The sequence below is a fragment of the Berkeleyomyces rouxiae genome (genome assembly GCF_048999995.1).
Source record: "Berkeleyomyces rouxiae strain 22BRR77 chromosome Unknown BrBRR77_ptg000002l, whole genome shotgun sequence".
NCBI classification, from domain to species: domain Eukaryota; kingdom Fungi; phylum Ascomycota; class Sordariomycetes; order Microascales; family Ceratocystidaceae; genus Berkeleyomyces; species Berkeleyomyces rouxiae.
The window spans coordinates 1,979,294-1,997,282 of NW_027396492.1; the positions used below are offsets into that span (position 1 = coordinate 1,979,294).

At 48.2% G+C, this 17,989-nt stretch overlaps 2 protein-coding genes across 2 annotated transcripts; both read right to left on the reverse strand.

Annotated features, from left to right (window-relative positions):
- Positions 1-11,345: 11,345 nt before the first annotated feature.
- Positions 11,346-12,825, reverse strand: BROUX77_002092 (uncharacterized protein; the record flags this gene model as incomplete). Its single annotated transcript, XM_073746594.1, has 2 exons — positions 11,346-12,073; positions 12,591-12,825. The coding sequence occupies 2 exons, from the start codon at positions 12,823-12,825 to the stop codon at positions 11,346-11,348; spliced, it is 963 nt and encodes a 320-aa protein (XP_073607174.1).
- Positions 12,826-15,810: 2,985 nt separating this feature from the next.
- BROUX77_002093 (uncharacterized protein) lies at positions 15,811-17,488 on the reverse strand (the record flags this gene model as incomplete). Its single annotated transcript, XM_073746595.1, has 4 exons — positions 15,811-15,862; positions 15,928-17,112; positions 17,236-17,300; positions 17,378-17,488. The coding sequence occupies 4 exons, from the start codon at positions 17,486-17,488 to the stop codon at positions 15,811-15,813; spliced, it is 1,413 nt and encodes a 470-aa protein (XP_073607175.1).
- Positions 17,489-17,989: the final 501 nt, after the last annotated feature.

A 17,989-nucleotide genomic window follows, 5' to 3' on the forward strand; every position in this document is an offset into this window, starting at 1 on the left:
TGGCGTTTTGTGTAAGATGAAGCAAGCATACAATGCACATCAATAACTATAGTTATGTAACTAGCGAGACACATTGCCAGTCGTCCTTCATCACCAGGCCCATACATTGTCAGGATTTAATTGGCAAATCTATCTTTCTTGTCATGGGAAGTTGTTCCCCGACCGGGTGCACCCATAAACTTCCGTAACTTCAGGGTGGGCGCTTCACGTCGCTTTGTTGGCCTTGTTCATATGTACCGTACCATCTCTGGAATATCCAAGGATCAGATCAACGGGTGTCCATAGTTTTAGATCACGATAAGCTGGGATGGTGCTAATTAGAAACTTCTGTACCGTATAGTTGAAGCAGCCAAGTAAACAAACAGAGCATAAATATAAACAATTGTGCAAAGGTTGGGGGTCTACGGCGCAGCTACCGCCCTGGACCTCGTCGAGGTTCTCAAAGATGTTCAAGACATGATTGTTGGGGGGAAGCATTTTGAGCCATCAGGCTACTCTCGTATCATGAGCCCTATGTAAATGATACTTAATTTTCTACCTCATGCTTACTCTCGTCTGGTTCGAAAACTCGTGGAGGTTTGGCGATGTCGCTCACCTGGATGCTAAGTCCGCTGATGCCCCCCCACGCACACTCGACCATGGCTCTCACTTACACGTGAAGGTGCAGACTAGCACAAGCAGAGGCACAAGAAGCAGCAGAAGCAGCACAAGCAACAGGTGAATGCATGGTCAGGTTATCAAATTCTGACATATAACCAACATGTATATGCACATGCAAAGGACTCAGATTTGCAGTTGCATTCGCTCCACGGGATTGGGCGTCTTACACGCTTCTCAATTTCATGCAGACGCCCTCTCCGAGAAAGCTGCTGTTTGATGGCTGCTGTACCGACAAATATTACCTGCCATCAGGTTGTTACTGATTGTTGTAATATTCCATCGGCTCACCCTAGACAAGACACGATATAAGCAGAGAGCAGGGCTATGTCATGAATCGCGTTCTCACCATCCGAGTTTGCAAGCTGTTCTGAGTGTTGAGTTCTGTGCAACTGCGTCAGGATAGGGCTTACAGGGGAGAGGAGCCTAGAAACCATGTTTGAAGATGCTTGTAGTTAACCAACTAACTAGAATCTGCCTTTCGAATTGATGCTGGGCCCGCCACTTAACGGCCGTCACTATTAAGTTGCCCACATTCTTTCCATTCTTTATTGTTTCCCCGTCCCCTTCCCAGCCTGCAGGAACTGGGATTGGGGCGGTTAATCCTGGTATGCTCTCAGCTTGCTTACTCGTTTGGCTTCCGTACCCCTCCCTCGCTTTCACTTCAAAGAACAGCCAGGCCAGGCCAACTGGCTGGCTCACCATCTGCCCTGACAGCTGAAGCTATGGTGTTGTAGATATTGCTTGCACATGAGATGGCGAGGATTTGGTCGCTGAGGCGTCCAACCCAAGGCTTAGCATGTGGTCTTTGCGCTGTATGTAATGAAGTGAAATAGAAGAGCGTTTCTCCAAAATGACATATCCGAACTATCGGATGTATACGAGGGTGGCTTCTTTGTAGACTACACACTTGACGTACACGCATGTATGTATGTATGTACATATCATGATCATTCAAGTCGTTGTTTTGCCCGGTTTCCTTCCTTCGCTCTCGTGCGAGATAGACCAACCGTCTTCTCCCTCTCCCACATCTCGTCCGAGTAGGCAGAATTCTCTCGCCTTCTCTTGATCCTTTCCCACTTGTCCTTCTGGGCGGCCCAGGTTTATGCATATTGCAGCCCAAAGACATGCTCCAAAAAAGCCCAACAGCTAACCCCATCTTCTTCCTGTCTGGACTTTGTCTTGAGCTTCCTGTTTTTTCTTTTTGCCAATTCGCTATCCCCATCGCCGAGATTCCATCGTGGGGACCCAGAACCTTGTCTTCTCATAAATATGGCCTTTTCTCGGTCAATAAATCCAACGCCTCGCTGGCAAAACGGCTTGCCTTTGGTCTGTTTGGCGTTGGCTTTGAGACACCAACGTTTCGCTTCACGCGACCTTGGCCCTTCACGTCACCTGAAATTTTGGCCTTCTTAGTGCTTTCGCTCGTGTTTAGTTTGTCTCATGTACGCCGTTATAATGCCCGACACAATATTAGTGTGAAGATGTCAAAATCCGATCGATAGTCTTAACCCTACGTCGTCTGTGGCTGCGCCAAGCCCACGGCTTTAATTCTAGGCATTGCTTACTCTAGTCATGTCAAGCATAACGGATGGTACAAACAACTAATAGGAGCAGAGAAAAGAAGACTAAACTCGGGGTCACCAAGTTGACTAGCTGCACATAAGAAATGCCAGCAAAATGCCTTGAAGGATACTAAAACGAGCTTGCTAGAGACCGTGCTAGGCCGTGTATGACATGGAAGGCCGCCACGATTGGCCAGGGAGATAGGCTATTCGTGGAGAAGAACTAGAAGCCAAAGAAGAAAGCTTTGACACCGCTGAATGACTGACTGAACTGCACTGATAGGATAAGCATGGGGCCAGGAAATAGGAAATAAGGGACCGTTTCTCGCTCACAGGTATCAGTGAGAATTTTTTCATCTGCTCTGTTGCGCCGCCATGGTGCTTCTTCTCTCTTCTTCTCCGCCCACAAGGGGGGGAGAGGACAACGAAACCAGAGAAGAGGGGGAGAGTCGCATGTGGGCCTTTGAAGATGACGCTCACTTTATCGTGCTGTATAGTTGCTTCAGACGGCTGGGATTTACATCTAAAAGGGTTGCGTGAATTACAGGGCCCTCCGCTGGATATGACTACATTCAAATAAGCACATGTCCAAGTACATACAGCCAGCAGCTTGAGGTGCACTGACTTTGAGTCTTGGATTTTCTTCTCTTCCTGGTGAGGTCTAGGCGTTGCTCCGCTCATCTTGTGCGGTGGCACTCGCTCTCGGCCGTAGACTAGACTTTCTTTTTTCTGGGTTTGCAAGATGACCTAATACTGATCTTCTCTCAACAAATAACTATGTCTGTACACATGTAACTGCGTATGTATACGTGTGGTTATGTTTGCACAAGTAATCTCCTTGTCAGAAGACCAACCTAGTGCCTTGCCTCTCTATTACATCCGGCCGGCTTCTGTGCTACGACTTTGGCGATCTCTATTGATGCACAGAGGCAAATTACGGCATTTAAAGCCGCCGTAAGAAAAAGTGAGGCTCAACAAGCTGACATGATTGTCGAGCCCTCTGATATTGTCTCAAGCACTCAAATCTTACCAACTTTCGCGGGAAACAATGTGGCCGGCCCTGGTGTCAGAAAGCCAGGCAAAACGCGGACCGGCATAACACACCACCACAGTCAGCGAGTGTCAAGAGCCTCATTTTGCGGCCCATCGTCCTGCTGGAATCTGAATGTTCGAGAGCCCCTTCGCTTGCGACTAGTCGCCTGCCCTTTTCATCTTCACGGGCGCCCACATTGTCATTGTTTGTCTCCATCCACCGGCGGCCGGTTTCAATTTGTTTGTTGCATGTACCCCACGAAGGATCTTGGGAGAGACAAACCCCCCTCTGGGGTAAACGATGAAGAAGCTTGCCTGCTTGCCCGCCCACCCGCGATCCTGTTGATCTTGTGGTTATTTGACGATCAGACTTCAAACATCCAAACTACATGGGCAAGAGGTAGCATGCGACTGAGTGAATATAGTTATTTGTACGCAAAGCCTGTGCAGTCAGTCAATCAGAGATACGGGTGGGCGGCTAAGAGGCGGTAGATGAGCGGTGCCGAATATCTCGTTATTTGCAGGTCGGTCAGCCTCACGAGAACAAATATCTTGGGTCCCATGTGCTTGTTTTAGGTTAGGGCAGGCCAGCCCAGCCTTTCAATTTCAGCATGCAACGCTTTGAGCGACACAGTGCACAGACGGTGTTGCATCCCGCGAGTATATGTGCACGAGACACAGTTTATGACGTATATGAATACTGTGGCATTGGGAACATCTCTGGGCATTCATCCTTCTTCCTGGACTGTTAGCCGGCTGTTCGCCCAATTTTGACGTTACTTTCTCGTCCTTATTCCACATAAGGAGCAATTGCCGAAGACCGGATGTCTGCATCATGATAATTCCAGCGAAGAGCGACCGACGCCTTTGTTTCTTTTTTTTTTTTGTCGTTTCGTTTTTATTTCCCTTCCAGGGAGGTACCAAGTCATCCCCTGGCACCTTGCCTCGGACACAACAGGAAATTGCCTACAAGAGCGGAACCCCATGCAAGTCTCCCGCGTCGCTGTCGCCGATGGACTTAATCTGCAACTGCGGTTTGAGTGAGTTGCAGTTGCAGTTGCAGTTGCAGCTCCACCAGACTTGACCGCCTTCTACATTTGGCGTCGAGGGCTCTTTCCCAGTTTCCCAATCGGCCGCGGGCAGTTCTTTTTGTCACGTTGTTTGCGGTCCATGTGCGCTTCATGCAAGAAGAACCATATGCACAAGCCCTGTTTTCTTTTTTTTTCTTCCCCCACGCTGTTCCATATGGCAGAATGCCCTTGATGTTTATTAGGATAAGGATAGTTAGTTGTCCTTGTGGTGACGTGGAGGAGCACATGATAATGTAGTTATACTTGAAAAACTATGCAACATTGAATAGCTTGTTAACTCCTCGGCAAGAAAACTTTTCGCAGAAAGAAAGGGGACGGTAAAAAAGACACCGATTGATCAATGTCACCGGATCATGAAATATGCAAAGTTGCTATTTTGACAGGTGAAGGCTGGTACTTGGACAGGAAGCAAACATGCGGAAACTTCTTGACTTGGCTTGATAGCGTCATACCCGCCGACTTCAGGCGTATACAAGTCTCGCCGCCATTGCCAGCTTCCATTCGGCTTCGTAACAGTTGTCTTTTAACTGACCGTCCTTTGCAGAAGAGGCTGGGAAGTGTGTTCTTGGCTACATCTTGAGATATTATCTTAGTGCCATGGAACTTGAGGGAAAATATCGCCCACTGTATAGCATGTCCATTCGGGACGTAATATTGTCCTGCATGGGCTTCTCGCCTTTTCTTTTCCCACATTTTCCTCTTTTCACAGACAAAAGGAAACACATACAGCATCCCATCCAGACATGCAAAAAAAAAGGTCTTGGCAGCATTCATGAAGAACGCTGATTTGGTAGGCTCCGTGTTTTGACTTCTCTACCCCAGCTTTTTCCACGCAAGTGTGCCATTGCGGCTAACAAGGTCGAATCCGGGGAGAACAACAGCAAGGGAAAGCTGAAGCCCGGAGAATATGGCTCATTTTCTTTTTCCATGACGGCATGCGTTTGCCGTGAGAGTAGAGCGATATTTGAATCGAGGCCAAGACCAAACGTGCTGATGGACAAGATTTAGAGTGTTGATTGCGTATCTGCCCTCAGCGTGATTTAATAGGGAGAGTTCTTGAAGACCCAAAAAAAAGCCTCTTTTCTGGATGACCTTCCTTGCCATTTGTCCCGCGATGGAGAGGCCGACAGCGTCTGGGTCAAGATCAGCACCAACTTGTATTCGTACGGAACAATAGAAAAGAGGAGCCAGAAAAGTAAGCTCAGACGGGTCGTGTGTTCTTCCCCACCATTCCATCCCCCTCCTCTCCTCTCCCCAAGGCCAACCAGGTGTCTTGTGTACCTGTATACAAGTGATTCTGTGGAGGGGAAGAATTGTTCTGTTCGCTGTTTAATTGAGAAAATTGCCACCGCAAATCTTCCCCAGCTCTCGCTCTGTTCCTTCGTGATTTGCGATGGTACTGGCTGGGCCTTGGATGCAACTACCTGGGCTGACAATACACGTTCTTTCCGCCAACTAAGAAAGAAGATTTTTTTCTGTTTGCCTTCGGTCTTACGGATCTCGAGGACGGGATGAAGACCTCGACAAATTGTAGTAGTTACCGAATCGGCTCTTTGTTGGTGCGACGAATCTGTTAACCCGTCCGCATCTAGTTTGAGCCAATCAATGGTGTTGCTTTTTTTTTTCTTTTTGTTTCTCAACAGAGGAGCCAGACCACCACGACAAATTGGCCCAAATCCAGAGACAGCGTGTTAGAGAACCTGCGTAAAGAGTGCTTTCCCATTAAAATGAAACGGCTAGCATACATGGCACATGGTGTACTCGTAAGATCCGGTCAATGAGCAGAAAAGAGAAGGACCAGAACAGTCTCAAGGGTAGAATCCGCTTTTTCTACGTTATGTCGCTGCTTTTTTCTCTTAATTTCTGATTCTTCTAGCCTTGATTTCGATTTCGGGCCGGCTTTGTGTGGGGCGCTTGCATGCAAGCCAGAGCAAGGAAAAAAAATGGCCCCAGGACGAAGCGGGTTGACAATCACATCACTTGACTTTGACGTGTTTTGTGCTGTCAACAGGAGCCAGAGTCCAGGCTTTCTATAGGCCTGTATCTCGTCTCCGTTGGTAGCTGTTTCTGATTGTCCTCGTTCTTTGGCTAGCAGAGTTACCGAGACGTCCCGAAGAAAAGGTCTGGGTGGAGGAGGGGGGACCACTCGCCGTCAAGGATTAACTTGAAAATACATGCCACTAACTACCCCAAGATAACGAGAGCAGAGATTTCACAAACGTAACTTATTCGCGAACTCGAGCAAAGCTAGTGAATTAAATGGAAACACACAACATGGATGACAAAAGTATAGTTGGTTGTACTTCTACTGTACTTACGGTTTCGTGTAATGCTCTAGTTAACCAAGCGATGTAGATGACACTGTATGGCTACTAACAGTTGAAAAAGGGAGATACTTATCTATTTCCTCGGCTGTTGCGTCATTGTATGGAAAAGTTTTGGCCTCTTCCTGATTGAAATTCTCATCAAGAGATAAACACATGTACGGTTGGGGGACAGAAATGTAAAGAATGGTCAATAGAGAATTGAAAGTTATATGACAGGTGAAGCATATGTAGTAGAATCTATCCATAGTCACTCACGTGTTTATAGACACTGGATATGTCCTACCAATCAAGACATCGTTATCCCTCATACTTCTAATGGTTGATGCACCAACTACTACTAATATGTACTCACTGAACCCCCAGGATAGGTGAGTAATTTGATTTGATTGTCAGTATTGATCAGTCTACTTGCCAGGGAATCTCGGCATACGACAGAGGGATGGATAGGTGAGAGAATATAGTTCATTGTAGTCTATGACGGCTACATAGAAACAAGGTGGTACAATCCCAACGTGCATGTCTCACATTTCCCTGCCTCTTAATTCTTCTTTGCGTTGGTCTTGAAGCTTCCAACCGTCTACATAATACGGAGCCTTCTTTTTCCGGACAGTACCGAGGGGGGCATGTCTCTCCCAAATAGCAGCCTGAGGCTTTCTCCCTCTTTGATATACGACGGTGGCTAGTCCTGATCAGCGTTATGACATGTGTTGTTCTCTCTCGCACTTTTTAGTTTCCTTGGTGCTGCGGAAAATATCACCTTCAGCGGTCAGTTCTAGGCATTCGTCGTCGTGTGTATCTCGTCCTTGTTCGGAAGCTGTATATTGCGGCTTTTGCTGTCATGTTGACCGCCGTTCCCACCCCGGGACTCCTCCATGTGTCTTGATGTCGTGTTTATTGCAGCCCACCCGCGTGATGGATTCCCCTTTGCGGCCAAGAAGTGGACATGCACGTATTTGCGGTACTTGGAACTCATCGTAGTTTCAATTCACACAGAATGACCAAGTATGTACGTACGTACAACTACATACAATTTCACACATATGTACATGTGGTCACACATGTTCACGTAGATGTACTTGCTACTTGTGTATACTGTCACTTACCCACATCACATCATTGCACACACTCGATACGCCGCTTCTTAACACCCCTCTTGTTCCCTCCCGTCGCACTGCACCAACAAGCATAAGGTTTCGAGCTGTTCACTCCTGACCGCGGATGTATGTAGCCCTGCTGATGCATGTCTTTTGCTCCTCCTTCCAGTCTATTCCTACGCCAAGTAAGAACCGGGGCTATTGCTTGGGGGGAATGGGATTGACGGTGAGGCTGCTCTAAAGATACTGGGTAGTTCTATGAATCTGCTGTAACTTGTCCCGTAAACAACGACTGGTTTCGCATGTGAGGTTTGTAGCATCTGTATAAATCACATTGTGCATTGTATTTCAAGCATGTAACGTAGAAGAATCTATCAAGAACTGTACTTGTAATGATAGTAGCATGTAAATGTATGCTGCTCCTGTTTTTGGGTAGACTTCATGCCCAGCAAATATCATGGAATCTTTCTACTTTGTCTCTGATTACATGTGACAACCACACACATGTCTCCGCATAGATCTACTGATGTGTAGGGCCATAGCTTCATTTTCTGCACCATGCGACTCCTTACTTTCGAGAGGAATACTGAGACTTCATAGCATTCCGGCCATATGTAGCCTCCCGCGCTTCAATATGGGCTATTCCAGCCCACCTTTGTGCTGAATATTCAAAATGTTTGCTTCCTCTTCTATTGCTAGAATGCATGTGGCTCGAACGGTCTTGTTGATGTGTGTTTTCGAACACGGAGGCTTTATTTACAGAATTGGGTATCTTTACATCAAGTGACCCCCCTCAAGTTATACAGAGCTGCACTCTCCTGTGCAGATGTTTTGACTCTGACTTGTTTTTATATCTTGCGTTTGGTATCCCTATACTCACCTTCTTCAACCCAGATGCACCGCCAAGGTTAAGTAAGTCACAAGATGCGTCATGAAATTCTAAAAGTTCCAAATGAATCGCCGTGGCTATGCTGCCCAGTTCATGAGGCTTCCGGGTATCAATCAACAAGGAGTGTCAAGTATTGCTGTCGATTAGACTGCTGCTCATGTCAAAACTTCCCCGGACATACATGCACCCCTTGACCTTGAGCTTACGCTCTGGGCCACCTGCTCGTATTTGTTGTAGAAGTCAGCACGCCGTATACAAGGCATGTCCGTAATCGTAGATGAATAGATTGCTTTAGAATTTTAAGCCTTGACTTCATCTTCCTCGGTACGTCTCAACATAAAAAAGACATACACTCTGCGAATGACCCCCTGCCTTTTTTTTGAAGGTCCCTATACACCGGAGCCCTCATATTGACATGGAGTGGAAAGTGGATTTCCTGAACACCAAAAGTCCGATCGGCAACTTCCATTGCCGCTGAAGGACCAAAGCCGCTACATGACCTCCGTTGTGTGGATGTGCATGTTTTATGTATGCCAAGAACATATAAACGTGTGAATTATGGCCTTCATAAATGTGCTTTTTGTGCCGAGAGACTTATCCATTAGCGAATGGGCTTCTCTGGGCCTGCAGCCTGCCGAATCATGATTATAACAAGCAAAGTACTGGTTGTGTAACATCAAATGTCACACCAAACCAGGTGTCCAAACACAGCGGCCTTTCGTGAATGCATATAATACTTCATGGTCTTTCTTTTTGGTGCTTTCTGCAAGACAAGCTCCATGATTACTGCCAGTTGAGTTGATGCTCCACCTCCAACAGAGTTGAATGTTTTACAAGCCTTTTAGTAGAATATATCATGGATAGCGCCCGCCTTGGCTGTGATATTTCACCGTCGCCAAGCAAGCGGGTGGACGGTCCTGATATCAAGTAGAAGTACGCCAAGACGCGAAGAGAGCATGTGGCATGTCGCATGTCGCTTGGGTATCATTTCCTGGCCATGCATCGAACTGACTTACAGAGCCACGCTATAAATAGTTTGAGCCGTCATCAGTTTACTCGCTTCTTGTGTAACACACAAGTTAATCTTCAACTTGCACCATCCGTTCTAGGCAGGTTTCTACATCGCATACACACAATAAGCCAAGACGTTGTAAGAGGCTCGGTGCTTCTATAAGATTACGTACTCGTTGCGGTCCGTGTTTCCCCCCCATGCCCATGCCCATTGTCCAGCCTCCCGTGTCTCCCCACAACGACACAGTATCCCCCCGATGCAGCCCCTACCGATCACAGCGTATATGCACCGCATTGGCTCCCATGGGCGTTGCCCCTTGGCGGATGTCTGGCATCACTACAAAAGCCTCCTTGGCGGCTCACTCTTTGCTCATCCTCTCTGCGTGCGTGTGTACGTGTGCGCGTGTCTCTGCTTGCCTCTCCATCTAGCCCACCGTCTTGGCAGTAACAGCGGGCTTTGCACTTGTCAGTTACACACATGCTCATGGACCAGCGCTGCCAAGCCTGCCAAGCCCGGCAGATACAGCACATTTATACAGACAATATGCACTGACTGGAAACATCTACTCTTCCCCTTGCATTGTTTCGTCATTGCGTGAAGCTCTTTCAAAGTCTGGTTTGTTGCTTGCCGTCTCACTGTAAGACGGCTTGGCTCCCTGCCAAGTTCTTGGTTGGACCTTTTGCTCTGCCGGGACCATGTGCTTTGTTCTGGTACTCAGACTGCATGCACAGCCGAATGCTGAAATGTGTTCTGAGATTCATACATTGTGAACTCTGTTGTCTAACAGCGACCCATCAATCCACATAGTTCAGAAGCCCAAGTCAGGAGGGAAAAACGGGCACACTGTCTACCCATAATCTTGCAATCGCAACTGGTATTTCCTGTTGAGGGGTGCCTGTGGTTACGGTCTTCGTATTAGTATCTCGAATAGGTCTAGATGTGTTGTCTAATGTTCATTACCCATCTCATCCGTACTCCCACTAAGTTGGCCTTTTGTGCAAAATCCTACATACATAAATTCTCAACATAATACAACCACCGGCTTGACTTGAAGATATTCAACGTGGCCAAGCTACATAAAACACTATTACATGACTCAACGTGAGGCGGCCACTACAGACAGGTCCTATACAGCTACAGATAGTTGTCACTCTGCCACTTGAAACTCAGTAGCTAGCACTTGACAGTTGGGAGATTCGCATTGTCACCTTTCCTCATTATTTCAACTTTCTCAGATTCCGTGGTTGCTCAACATCAGTCTGGGCCACCTCGGAGTTCCAAGTCAGGATATGAGATAACTACAGAATTACGTGAGCAAAGTCTTGATAAAGACTTTTCTATGTGTTGGGGTCCTCGCCCTGTCCCTGATGAATACTCAGAAGTACGTCATTATTCTAGGAGTGTGTGGCAAGTCGCAGCTTTCTCAAGCTTCCGCAGCTCTTGTGATTTTTACTTGACGACTAAAGGCAGTTATGGGTGGCATGTATGAACATGGAGTGTACAAAATCAATCAGCAGTGTTATGTGCATTCCTCCCAAATGAGGGTATTTTGAAAAAACTGTCATAACTGTGTAGTACTTGAACTAACGCACAGAAAATCTCAAATTAAAAGCTCTTCTAAGGGTATGAAAAACCATGGAGCCATGTGTCTAATAGTTATCATGATATATATATGTACTTAGTGCTTAGCCGTGACCTTGTCACCAGTCAACTTCTCGACATAGGTCTTGGCAATATCACCAACAGCAACCATGCAAATGGTTTGCCAGATTCCGAGGCCGATGCGGGGAGTCACGCCGCGGTAAAGACTCTTGATACCTCCATTTTGGTAAATGTACTTGAATGTGTTGCCGACAGTCATCTTCTTGGGACGGTTGGGGTCGTCCTTCTTACTCTGCATTTCAACGCGGATGACCTCGATGGGCTGGTTCCAAGTCGAGAGTCCACCACCAACAGCAGAGGCAAGAATCTTCTCACCAACGCCAAGCTTCTCATTCTCACCCTTGCCGCTGATGTTGCGAATGCTCTGCTCGGCAAGGCGACTGAAGCCGAAGCGAGATCCCCAGTTGGTCATCTGTCTAATGGCGACAGCGTTGACACCCTTGTTGATACCTCTTATTCCCTCCTTGTGCCAAATATCCATGAAGGTGGCAAAGGTACTAGTAGGCTTGACACCGGTAGCAATCATTTTATGCTTAGTGATCTCAACGGTCTTCATGCATGTGCAGAAACCCATTGTAGCATATGCTTGGACGACACCACCGGCAATACCACCAGTAATTCCAGCGCCGAAGTTTGAAGCACCAGCAACGCGAGCATAGTATTCGGCCTCGGAAGCCACAAATAGAAGAACAGCGCCCTTGGTAGAGGCCTCGATCCAGGCCCACGGGATAAGACCCTGGTAGACTAATTGAGTAAAACTTCAATTAGCACTTCATTAAGTACGATATGGTGGGATATACATTCGTAGACACTCTGATGTAGAGCTTGCAGAATATAGGGCAAGCAGTCGGTTGCGACGGGGGAAAGTGTAAAGCAATGGCCCAAGAGACTGCAAAGGAAGTGAGATAGGATGGGCGCATGGGCCGGCATTCTTAAAGCACTTTATACTTGGAACGATGATAGATGTTGAGAAACGCGGCTTTGACTTCCATTTTTGGTCCCAGGACATGTCGCCAGCCAGGGATAGGCCAGATGCATGGAGGGGAATGGAATGATGTGGTGTAGAGGTTGAACAAGATGTTTAGTGACATAATGTTGAACATGTGAAGATGGCGGGGTACAAACGGCACATGGACACGCATAGCCGACTACCGACTTTGTTGCTAACGAGGTATTGCCGATGGGGAAAAGGGGGGGAATGAAATCCACAGGTAGAGAATTATGGAGGGAAAAGAAAAAGAAAAAAAAGAGAATTACTTACATCCAAGGAAGCCACCACGGGACCAGATACGGCCAAGAGAAGCAGTAAAGCCATCACCACGATGCGCGGCCATGGTAGTCTTGACAACCTCTAGAGGCTGGCCAAGAGTGGTAACCTCAAACAAGTTCAAGCCGGCACCGAGAAGGAGGTTGGAAAACTTGACGGGCTTCTTCTCCAGTTTGGGAGCGGCGACGGCGACAGCCGAGGCAGATGGCTGAGTGGTAATGGCGACCATGATATGCTAGGTTTCGGTGTGGAAGGGGCCCTGACCAAGGGAATAGGGTGCGTATTCGCGAGAAGAGAAAAAGGCGTAAAGGGAGGTTGTGTCCTGCTAGAGAGACGAACAGTTGAAGAAGGAAGAGAGTTGAAAAGGTGTCTAGGAAATAGAGACCAGGTATAGTCCAACTAGAAAGACAAGGAGCAGAAAGAGGGGGAGAGAATTCCTATTTCAGCGGCTGCAGATGTATAACTATAATGTGAGTAACGGATGTTTCGCAACTAATATTGTAGTATTGAGGTTGGGAGCAGATGCGCACAATACACGACGAATGAGAAGTTTAGATGGGCAAAGGTGGGCTTCTGATGGTGGTGTAAGATGAGAGAATATCTGAGAGCGATAATGAAGAAAAAGGGCATTGATGCAGAGACGAGACAAGATGAGATGGCAAAACAAAGCGGCCTGGGTCAAGTTGTAGCAGACATGAGGCAGGCTCCGTCTTAAAGCAAGCTGGCTAGTTCCAGGAGCTCATGCAGCCGACTCGGGACCAAGGTTGGGGAAACCGCGGTGTGGATATGGCCAGTGCTGTGCTATCCGGGCCAAGCAGTAGAGTAGAGAGTACTACAAGCATGGAACCAACTGAAGCAGGCCTATGTCAATCACAAGCCAAGCCGAGCCAGTGTGAGGATGGGCTGATTGCTGAACGCCCAGACACTGGCGCTGATTCAGGTGCCGGCCAACACAACCAAGCCTCGGGCAAGGAAAGTCAAGACAAGCAAGTAGATGGAAGGGAGGAAAGAGAGGGACAGGGGAAGGGAAGGGTCCTGGATGCGCTAGAGCGAGGTGGGCAGCTGTTGGTTGAGAACAGGCGGATGTTGACTAACCTTGAGAACAGCAAGGGCGCTTAGCCTAACTCAATGAGAAACTCGAGGGCAATTATGCGACAGCAGTAGAATAAGAAGCCGTGGACAGCCTGGAATAAGCGGTGATGGAGCCAAGGGTCTTGTGTTGCGGCGGTGTCAAGAAAAAGAAAAAAATTCCGTCAGGCGGCGCGTTGGACGTGGGCTGAAGCACAAGTATCCAGAGGGACAAGGAGGCTGATGGGCTGGCCGGTGGGTTGTTGGGAGGTGAATTTGGATGGCCGATTCAATTCAATGGATGAATGAATGCAAAGGGAAATGGGAAGCGGATCCGAAGTGGATATACGGGACAAATCACAGGGGAGCAAAAGAACAGCCAGGTCAGCTGTCATGAAGAGGCGGATGGGATGGGATGGCCATTTGACGAAGAGACTTTAGCCAGCCTGAGGCATTCACTTCTCCAAGCATTTGTATATTGGCAACTACCAGCACTTACTTCCACGAATGAATTGGTTGACGGGCGGCTTGACTCATTTCGTGGCTGAAAACCTGTCCTTTCCATCTTTCCTTGAGGCGCAATGAAATGCTCACGTAATTTGCACTAGAGTACAAATACATATTGTCATGGCTTTACTCAGCCTACCTGCGTGTACCTGTACCTCTGCGAAAGGGAGCAAGCCCAAAAAAAATGTTGTTGGGAATCATGCGAAAGCGGTAAGCTTACAGCCACAAGGGCTACTGTACAGCTTCCCCTTTTGAACCCAAGCCTGTTTAGGTACTGCTCTATTTGCCCGGGTCTTTTAAGGGCCCGCCCACTTTCTATCGCGTACCACGTACATTCATTGTTTTTTTTCTCGCAGCTGCGCGCAGTCTCACTCAGCACCAGTACAGAGGCATACAGCACATATATTTGCCCATGTCTTAGTTCCTTTGATTGCCGCCATAGAAAAAAACAGTGTCGTGGAAATTTCTGCAGCTCAGAAGCTGAAGCCAACAACGCACCAATGACACTGACCGATGGCCTATTCAAGTACATTTTTGTGCACCCTTCCCTTGTTTTGTTTCACCCGCCACTAACTAGCACTACATCTTACTTCTCGTTCCCCAATCTGGGGTCATAAAAAAAGGCTTTACCAGGATGGAGCTGACAGGCTCTGGTCTGGTCTGATCTGTTCTACTTTGCCCTATAGATGTCCCTCGATATTGTTCAGATAAACTTGTATACTTGTGCATGCCAAAAATGCGCATCCGTACGTCGCAGATGGCCAAAGGAGTTTCTTGATACTTGATGGTCCGCGGTATCACAAGCTAGAGACAACCTTGTTTGAGCCTGGTTTAGTTTCAACAGCCCTGCTAGCGGTGGCTTGCTTCTGCCGCCAGCAGAGCTCATATTTCATGCTTTGGGTAGTCGTAGCCGCAGGTTTCTCCATGCCTCAGACTCGGCTTGTCTTTCTCCAAGATATCACATGTCACACATTTGGCCGAAAAATGAAATGGTGTTTAGATTTTGCCTAAACACAATCAATGCGTGACTGAACATATGTACATACATTCATCCGGTTATAAGAAGCACTTCATCTGATGACGTAGGTACAAATACAGTTCACATGTCTTTTTCTTTTGGCATGGTACCATTTCTTTTATTGCGTTCAAGTCAAGAACATCTTCAACTACATACCTAAAGCAAAATGGCTACAGAAAACATTTAATTAAACTGCAACTAGCAAAAGCTCAAACAAGTCTGGAGCCGCAAGCTCTTCCGCGGGACTGACCGAAAGAGCGGGAAGCTAAAAAGGATAACAAAAACAATGAAAAATGGCCAAACTCCAATGGGCCCATCTAGCCATGTACCTTTTGTCTGTATGTGAAATTCTGGTCATGGTTGCCATCAGGTCAAGGGGTTTTGGTACATTGCGCAATCAATCGACTTTGGTGTGTATTGAAACAGGAAATTTTTAGTGGGAGTAGGTCGTAAGGCGCCCGCCGTCGCACCAAAGACATACCCGTTAGTAGTAGTACAGGGCGGACTCCAATGAAGAAGATCGAGTAATAGGTGGTGGGGGTTATGGTGATGGTATCGAAAGAAAAAGAATGCGACAAATAACAAGGGGCAAGACTGTAGTGGGAAGAAAGCTGAATCTATTTACAGCTTCTGAACAATCTTGGACCACATGTCAGTGGAGAAAGACTTGGGGCTATACACAAACGCGAGTTAGTCAAAGTTTACGTTTTAACAAAATGGGAAATAATCAAATCTTACCGCTCAATGGGAGCACCAATAGCGCGGTCAATGATGAGCTGAGGAAGAACACCAATGGCACGCGACACACCGAACAGAACGGTGTAGTAGTTAGCCTCGGTCAGGCCGTAGTGCTGCAGCAGGACACCAGAGTGCGCATCGACGTTGGGGAAGGGGTTCTTGGTCTTGCCGTGCTCAGTCAAAACACCGGGAGCAATCTTGTAGACCTGGCTGACCAGCTTGAACATGGGGTCCTCGGGCAGGTGCTTCTGGGCAAAGGTGCGCTGAGCAGTGTAACGGGGATCAGTCTTGCGCAGCACGGCGTGACCGTAACCAGGAACGACACGGCCGGCGTTCAGGGTGGACCACAGGTACTTAGAAATGTTCTCATCGGAAAGATCATCACCAACGGCCTTCTTCATCTCAGTGAGCCAGAGCAGAACCTCTTGGTTGGCCAGGCCGTGGAGAGGACCGGCCAGACCGTTCAGACCAGCGGAAACAGATAGGAAGGGAGAGGACAGAGCCGAGCCGACCAGGTGGGTAGTGTGGGCAGAAACATTGCCGCCCTCGTGGTCAGTGTGGATAGTCAAGTACAGACGCAGCAGCTCAATGAAGCTCTCGTTGCTGGCGAAGCCCAGCTGGTTGGCGAAGTTCCAGGCGTAGTCACGGTCCTTCTGAGCCTCGGCAACCTTGCCGCCCTTGAAGACGTTCTGGTAGATGCGAGAAGCAATGGTAGGAAGCTTCGCAATCAGGTCCATGGAGTCCTCAAAGGTGTAACGCCAGTAGTCCTTCTTGTGAGCACCGCTGGCGTACGCCTTGGCAAAAGCGGAGTTCTGCTCCAGAGCGGCAACAGCAATTGTGAGCTGGGCCATGGGGTGGAGGTCGTTGGGGCAGTGGTCAATCAGGTCCTCAACGAACTTGGGGATCTCAGCACGCGAGGCCCAGTCAGCAGACAGGTCACGAACCTGCTGCTCAGTAGGGACCTCACCAGTCAGCAGCAGCCAGAACAGACCTTCGGGAAGAGGCTCCTTGCCACCGGGGGCCTTAGGGAGCAGCTCCTGGCACTCGGGGATGGTCTTGCCACGGAAGCGGATACCCTCCTCAGAGTCAAGAACTGAGCCCTCCCAGACCAGGCACTTGATGCCGCGGGCACCACCGTAAACCTGATCAAGAGTGACCTCACCGACGACCTTGTCGCCGTGCTCTCTGATGAAGGATAAACAAGTCAGCATGAATGATTGTGATATTTAGGGTATTATCGGGATGAAGCAAAAAGAGCAAATATTCGATGCAATTAATGCGCACGGGATGGAATGAAGGAAGACTGACTTGCGCAGGGTCTTGATCTGCTCGATCTTCTCGGGCAGAATCTCAGCGAAACGCTCCTTCAGGGTCTGTTGGAAGCCATTGCCGGCTGTTGTTAGCAGAATGGACGACGAAAAGCTGGTAAAAAGATCAATTGCATGCATACCTGAGTCTTGGCGGAGTAGAAACGGGTGGCGGCGAACGAGGAGGTTCTGAAGGCAGAGCCGCGGACCGAAGACCGCAGGGCGGAAGAGCTCAACCGAGCGACGGAGGCCATTGTGAATTACTTTGGGGTGAAGAAGAAAAAGAGGAAAAAAGGTTGGAAAAGAATGGAAGAAGAAAACTTGCACAAGAGCTCACTGCTAAAAGGCAAGTTGACAAAGGAGAAGGTTTACGAGGAGGTAGATGAGGATGGAAGAGAAAGAGAAAGGGAACGAAGGTGGGACGGGGCACGAAGAACGAACGGCAACATAAATGGAGAATTTTCGAACAGATACATAACTACATCGGTGCTTGCTTGGCTTGGCCTGGCCAGGGAGAAAAGCCACAGGCTAGCTATAGTTGCTTGTACCTTGGCCAAGGACGCAGACACAGGCAGAACGGACACAGCTGGCTGGCCATGCCGCCTCAACAACACGCACAAGTCACAGGCTGTAATTAAGTGGCCGCCCATTGATTTCACTGGGAAACAAGGCCGGGGTTCAGTTCCGTGAGACTCCATAGTCAGGAATCCTTCTGGGCCTTTCCTTTCCATGTGCTCTCCTCAGGTGGTGTCGTT